The 6,675-nt window shown below is 57.9% G+C and overlaps 1 protein-coding gene across 1 annotated transcript; it reads right to left on the reverse strand.

The window, feature by feature from the left end:
* Positions 1-233: 233 nt before the first annotated feature.
* On the reverse strand, positions 234-5,071 carry SLC2A6 (solute carrier family 2 member 6). Its single transcript, XM_027687804.1, has 10 exons — positions 4,934-5,071; positions 4,154-4,316; positions 3,847-4,053; positions 3,261-3,360; positions 2,502-2,713; positions 2,204-2,356; positions 1,746-1,854; positions 1,334-1,507; positions 908-1,053; positions 234-820 (listed from the first exon to the last, which is right to left on the reverse strand). Exons 1-10 carry the CDS (start codon positions 5,032-5,034, stop codon positions 665-667), a joined length of 1,521 nt encoding a protein of 506 aa, XP_027543605.1. The 5' UTR covers positions 5,035-5,071; the 3' UTR covers positions 234-664.
* Positions 5,072-6,675: the final 1,604 nt, after the last annotated feature.

Genomic DNA, 6,675 nt, shown 5'->3' on the forward strand with positions numbered 1-6,675 from the left:
CTGTTCATTAGGCTTCTAGTGTAATGTGTGTTTTTAGAGCAATAAAACGTGGCAGCTTTTTATACAAAACACCTGGCTCTGCCTCTTTCACAGTCCTTGAGTACACAAGACTCATGTGGAAGCTGCAGGCTGCTGTGCTCCCCTTGCCACAGTCCTGCTCTGCCTCTCCTGTCCCACCCACCAGCAGCTCTCTCCTCCACAAATCAAGGCAACGTCTTGCAGTTGGAGGCAAAACTGTTTTATTCTTGCAACTACACGACGAGCTTTTGCCAGAACGGCTCCAGCTGTTAACTCTGCTCCAGCCAAACCCCTCAGGCTCTCGGGCTGCTTTGGTGGCTGCTGAGCAAAGGATGTCCGTGCTCTCCTGTCTGCAGCCTCGCCTTTATTTTCCAAGACACCTTTACCTCCAGCCTGGCACTGGTTCCTCGGCCCCAACCATGGATTGACACGTTGCCCAGAGAGCAACAGGTAGTGTTGAATGACGGGAGGAGAAGGTAAAGTTCCAGCTGGCACCTTCTGCACCCAAAGCCAGACGATTGTTGCTGCCCATTCCTGTCCCAGCACTGTCCCAGGGAGCTCCAGCCTCCACCTCCAGTAGCACCACGGTTGCTTTGCCCTCGAGCCTGTGGACGGGCAGCCTGGCACGGGCTGGTGGTGGCAGCTCCTACCTCATGAACGACCTCCGGCCAGTCCTGAAGAAGGCCTCGATCTGCTCCAGGGACCTGCCCTTGGTCTCGGGGACGCAGCAGCCCGTGAATAAGATGTTCCCAGCACTGATGACGGCGAAGAACAGGAAGGGCACCTCGAGGCCGAAGGCGTTCTGGAAGGGGGGACAGAAGGCAGGTGTGAGCTGGTACAGAGAGGGGCCGAGGAGGGGCTGCTGGACGCCCCCCTGGGCAGTACCCACCACGACTGGCAGGAAGAACTGGGTCAGGGTGAAGGCTGTCAGCCAGCTCACGATGACACAGAGGCCCGAGGCCACCCCTCGGGCTTTCAGAGGGAGGATCTCCGACATCAGCAGCCAGGTGATGGGGCCCCAGCCCAAGGCATAACCTGTGGGGGAGGAGGGTAAGGTGAGGCTGTTGAGGCTTCGAAGCTCACTGAGGAGTGCAGAAGAGCCCTGTGAAATCCTGCCCTGCAACCCCAGCAATCGTCATCTCCCCCACTCCTGCTGTCAAAGCAACTTCAGTTGCCATCTTTCTTTCTCTTCATCTGCCTGCCTTCCAACTCCAAACCCCATCTCCTTGCCCTGTATCACCGAGCCTCAGATGAGAAGCATCTCCCCAGCTGGTCCCCAGCCCTGTGCTGAGGGTCCTGGGCTCTCTGCACCTACCCATTATGAAGAACATGGTTGCCAGGAGGGGGATGAGGGTGATGTAGTTGGTTGGCTCAGCAGGAAGGCTGGCAGAGCTCAGCAGGGTCTGGTTGGCAGTGGTGCTGTTGTGAGAAGCTGGCATGAAGTGGATGTAGATCCCCATGGTCAGGTCGGAGGCCAACATGACACCAGCTGTGGAGAGATACAACGGCAAAGTGGGAACAAAGGGTGAGTGATCCCTTCTGTGCCAAGGACTGGGCTCCTGAAAAAGCCTCTGCTGAGGAGCTCAGCCACCACTAGGGGAAAGAGACCTCCCCACCTCCCTTGCTGAGTCCTGTAGGGCTGAAGCTTCGCCTCTTGCATGTTTGCAGAGCTCCTGGAAATCCTTAAATAAGAGCTTCCTTTGCCCAACAGTGGGAGGGAGACATACCTGATACAAAGAGAAGAATCTTCCTCCCAGCTTTATCCATCGACACGGCAGCGATCGCCACCGAGAACAGACGTACCAAGCCAACAAGAGCTGCATCATACTCTGGTTTCTGCAAAAAAATGAGGGGGAAGCTGAGCTGGGACAGCCAGGAAAGGGGAAAATTCCTGCAGGTGCTGCCTTGACCAGGCTGACGACTTGGTCAAAGCTGTTCTCCTTGTAAGAAACTGGAGAAGATATGCCTGAAGCTCAGAGGAGGAGAGCAGGGAGACAGTAGGGCCAGTCCTGCTCCCCATCCTCATGCAGCCTCTTGCAGGGCAGGTGCTTGGCAATTGCTGCCAACCAAGTGCTTTAAAAAAGGCTTCCAAGTTGGGATCTTATGTCTGTAGGGGACTTGGAGCATTGGGCAACCATCCCTGCAGCCGAGGCAGCCCGAGCAGGGGCTGAACCCCAGGGCTCACCAGGATCACGGATGTTTTCTTGAATATTGACTGCAGGTACACGAGGATGCAGGTGACACCCGAGAGCTGCTGCAGGAACCTCATCACCCCCGCAATCAGGATGGGCTTGTAAAGGAAGGGGTCCTTGATCTCAGCACAGGAAACACGACGGCTCTGGAGGGGACAAAGCCAGAAACCCAAAGTGATAGCACCTCTGAGCACCACTGGGGCACCCAGAGGATGGCTTAGGAGTTGCCCAAAGGAGGGATTTTGCAGTTTTCATGTTACATTTCCCTGTGCTGGCGTTGAGCCTCCTCACCTGCTTCCTCACGCTGTCCTTGATCTGCTCGTATTCCCGGGCATAGTCTGTGTCTTCACCTCGCAGCCAGCACAGGGATCCCAGGGCCTCCTCCTCCTTCCCCTGGGACAGCAGGAACCGGGGAGAGTTGGGCATGAAGCAGAGCAGGATGATCATGACAAGCACCGGCACCTCCCCGGCGACGGCCAGCCAGCGCCAGTCCAGGACCAGCCCTGCCAGAGCAGAACAGTCAGGGGGGAAAGCACACAGGGATGGGTGTCCTGGCCTTGCCTCCACCTGGGCACCCCAATGATTTAATAAGTCTAGCAGGAAAACTAATAATAATAATAATAATTAAAAAAATTTACATATATTTTCTCCTAGAAAAGCAGCATTTCCAGCTGTACGATATGGGGAAATTCCAGCAAGCTCTCCCAAATCTTTGGGTATCCAGCAAGATCCTGCAGCAACACCAGGGCACGTGGTGGCAGCTGATGCACACGCAGGTCATTCTGTGCTGCCCTTCAGCCCTGGCAAAACCTCAGCAGGACCTGGGTCTGCAGGTACAGTGATGGCCACGGGTTCGTGTGGGTTATGGATTTACCCCTCTGAGCACACACACCAGTGAAAGGTGCACGTGGGTGACCCCCTGAGCACCCCTGTGGTGGTGGGTGTGAGGGGAAGAATCCATCAACTAGCTGAGAAAATCGTTTATTTTAAACTCCCCTTCCCTGCAGTCCCACTGAGGGTTTCCTGCCCCCTGAACACTGAGATACTTGCCCAGGGCATACAGGACGAGGGAGCCCAGCACTGCCATGATCTGAGGGCAGGCACCCAGCATGCCCCTGACCCCGGGGTGGGAGATCTCCGAGATGTAAACCTGCAGAGGGACAACACACGCTTTACAGAGCCGCAACATCCACTTGTCACCCCCCAAACCTGCCCTCTGTCACCTTGCAGTCGTTCCCCGTGGCCAAGGGAAACCCAAATTGCTGGGAAATTGCCCTCTTGGGGCGGAGACCTGAGCGGTCCAGCGGCACCGCCACTTCCCTCCCTCCCCCCGGCACGGGAGAAGTGCTTGGACTGTGTTACTGGAAAGAGGTGCCCTGGCGTTACTCAATCCTTCCCCTCTGCACGAAACACGAGGACGGTGTTTGGGAGGAAACAACCTCAGGGAATTAGGACCTGCCTTTGCTTTTCTGCAGGCAAGAAATTCCGGCACCGACTCAGGCTGCTAACCTGGTGCTCCATCGCCATCCCCGTTCTCCCAGCCACAGCCCTGGAGCTCTGCCGGTGCCTCAGCTACAGCACCGCGGCATCTCCCGCCCCGCAATTCCCCGGCGAACTCCCTCCCGCGGCACGTTACCGGGATGGAGGCGGAGGTCACCCCGCCGGCGTAGCCCGTCAGCACCCGGCCCAGCAGCAGCATCCAGACGCCCTGGGCACCGGCCATCAGCGCGTATCCCACGGCCGAGGGCAGCGCCGAGAACATGATGCTGAGCTTGCGGCCCAGGCAGTCGTTGAGCATCATGGTGCTGAGCCCCCCCGCCGCCGCTCCCAGCGTGAACACCGACTGCGGGGGCACCGAGAGGGGCTGTGGTGAGACCGGGCTGCCCCCGCACACCCCCCTCGGCCCTGCCCCACGCCCCGGCAGGGACAGCCCCGCTCCTCACCCCGAACCAGGGCGCCGTGTGCTGGTCCAGCCTCAGCGCGGGGCTGGGATGAGCCTCCAGGGCAGGGATGACGGGCGAGGGGTAAACCAGGGCGAAGCCGAAGCTGAAGTTCCCCAGGACAGCGGCAAACACGGCCAGGTAGAGCCGCTTGTTGTGGAGGCTCCTGAGGGAGGGACAGAGAGAGAAGGATGTGTTGGGCGCCCTTATTCCACCCAGCAGAAACTTAAATTCCGTCCTGCAGCTTCCCCCAGCCTTTGCCGAGGTTCTTGTGACACCCGTGGAGGGATTTTCCCAGGGAATGCCTCTGCACGGCCCCGGGCTGGTGGGGTTCCTCTGAGCTCCTGCTGCGTGGGGAGTAGTGGGACCCTGTCTCCCCTGGGCACCGCTGATCCTTCCCTCTGTGCCAGGCAGCGTTCAGCGGGTTCAACAAATCAAAAAAAGCAGAAGCTGGAGCTGGGTGGCCCCACAGACCCAGCTGGCAGCTGGCTCATCCCGGCAGAGCAGGGAGAAGGTTCCTTCAAAGCCCCCCGTGCCCCCCAGCAGGACCTCATGCCCCCATGGGGGTTGCAGCCCCAAAGCACATGAACCCATCTGTATTTCAAGTGGGCTCATCCAGCACCACACACCCTTGGTCAGGATGAGACCCCACCTCAAGGCAGCTCGGGAGGGGCAGCACCATGAAACAGCTCTTGCCCCCAGCTCCCTCCAGCCCAGTGCCCTCGGGATGGGGGGCACAACCGCGACCTGCAGCCCCCCCTGTGGCTCCAGCCCAGCCCTCACCGCAGGTACTCCTTGTCGAGCCTCCTGATGCTGCTCTCGGGGAAGGTCTGGTACGAGGAGCTCGTTTTCCTCACGAGGGGCTCCCGTGCACTTGGATCCATGGCAGTGCCTGGTGTCTGTTGTGGTGCCGGTGCTGCTGCGCCCGGGGCGGATGCTGGGGCTGCCCACGGGGAAGGGGAGGAAGAGGCAGCTGAAAACGAAAGGGGAGAGGCTGCCTGGCCTTGCCTAATCAGAGAAATCTGTGCCTCGTGGGCTCGAGCCTGGCTGCCCCTGGAGAGGAAACTCGGGGGGGCCGGAAAACCAGCAGGAAAAGGGCCACGGGGTGACAATGGTACCACGGGGTGACAGTGGTGCCCTGAAGCCTTCACCCTGTGACTGCATCGACACCAAACCCCGTCACTGCAGTGGCATTTGCAGGGACAATCCTTGCAGAACTGTTGTCACCAGCAGAAATGTCCCTTTGCTAAAGCCATGTCCCTCCCCTTGAGGAACTGTTAGGCTGGTAAAATGCTCTTTCTCTTTACAAGGGTAAATTGCTCCTGTGTCAGTCTCCAGAGCCACCCTGGGGAAGGGATTTTCAGAGTAAACCAGAGCTGAGGAAGAGGAAAGAGAGGAAACAAGAGGGAGGTGAATATGGAGTGGGTGCAGGGAGCAGGTGATGGGGATAAAGAGCACTGATGAGGATGGAAAAGAGGACAGTGGGATCTCTGCTGCATTGGGTGCAGCTACCAGGGGCCCCAGGCTGCCCATGGGTGCCTTTGCCCCCTCACCCTGATCCTCCCAACCCCACAGGGCTCTGGGGGCAGCATTGTACTGGGACATCTGCAGGTCCTGGGGGGCAGCAAGGTCCAAACTCACTCTGTAAGAAAGGGGATATTTTGGACCCTGCTGGCTTGGAACCTACTGGCCAAAGCCACTGGGATTTAATTAGCGAAAGATGTATTTCCCTGAACTACTGCAATGCATCTTTTGTTTCCATCATTCACCTTGGTCCCTGGTGGTTTTGGGACCTCCTGGATGGTTTCTGCACCCCCAAGCCTGTGTGGGAGCTGCACTGACGTTTCAGTGTCAGTCAGGACCTGCTGCGTCTTCCCTCCGTGCAAACTGGTTCCCCTTCTGCAAACACCAAGTGCTGCCCTTGCTGCCTGATCCCTGCTGGGGATTTACAGCTGACTCAGGCACTCGGGGCTCTGATTTCTCCGCAGGAAGAAAGGTCATGGACTGGGAGGAGATATCTGGGTGGCAAGCCAACTCATCCAAAAAATTTCCAACACAGTGTTGGCCTAAGCAAGGATGTCACAACAGACCTGGAGCTGGTCCCTGTACCCTGGAATCCCCCTCCATCAGGAGATGCTATTGGTCACATTTCTAGCATCCACTTTGCCATGAGCCTGGGTTTGCTCCCACTGCATGGTTTTGCAGCCCTGAGCTGGAGCAGTCGGGTCTCCCTGAAATGTGGAGGGTTATCCAGTTTCTGTGCAGATTTGTCAACTGCTTCAAGCAGGAAATTACTTTGTTTCTTGAAAAACCTCCAAGCACCTGTAACACCAGGAGGCTCAGGGGGAGCCAGAGCCTGCACTGATCTCAGCTCAGGGCTGAGCCCCCCGTCAGGTCTGTCCCTCAGTGTCCCCTCAGGCAAGGGGGGTCCCTCAGGGGTGGTGTAACAGGTCCTTGCACCACATCCTCACTCTGCCTTCTGTGTTTTCTTTCTAAAAGTGCAGTCTTGGTAAGGAATAAAGCAC

Source organism: Neopelma chrysocephalum, unplaced genomic scaffold (assembly GCF_003984885.1).
Source record: "Neopelma chrysocephalum unplaced genomic scaffold, ASM398488v2 Primary Assembly neopelma1_74, whole genome shotgun sequence".
Taxonomy (NCBI): domain Eukaryota; kingdom Metazoa; phylum Chordata; class Aves; order Passeriformes; family Pipridae; genus Neopelma; species Neopelma chrysocephalum.

What these genes read in the sequence shown, in the direction of transcription:
- SLC2A6 (XM_027687804.1), bottom strand. Translation starts at nt 5,034, where the DNA reads ATGGATCCAAGTGCACGGGAGCCCCTCGTGAGGAAAACGAGCTCCTCG. An exon ending in AACCATGTTCTTCATAATGG is followed by an intron (nt 1,054 to 1,333) that starts GTAGGTGCAGAG and finishes CCTCCCCCACAG; the next exon opens with GTTATGCCTTGGGCTGGGGC. An exon ending in AGTTCTTCCTGCCAGTCGTG is followed by an intron (nt 821 to 907) that starts GTGGGTACTGCC and finishes CCCCCCTTCCAG; the next exon opens with AACGCCTTCGGCCTCGAGGT.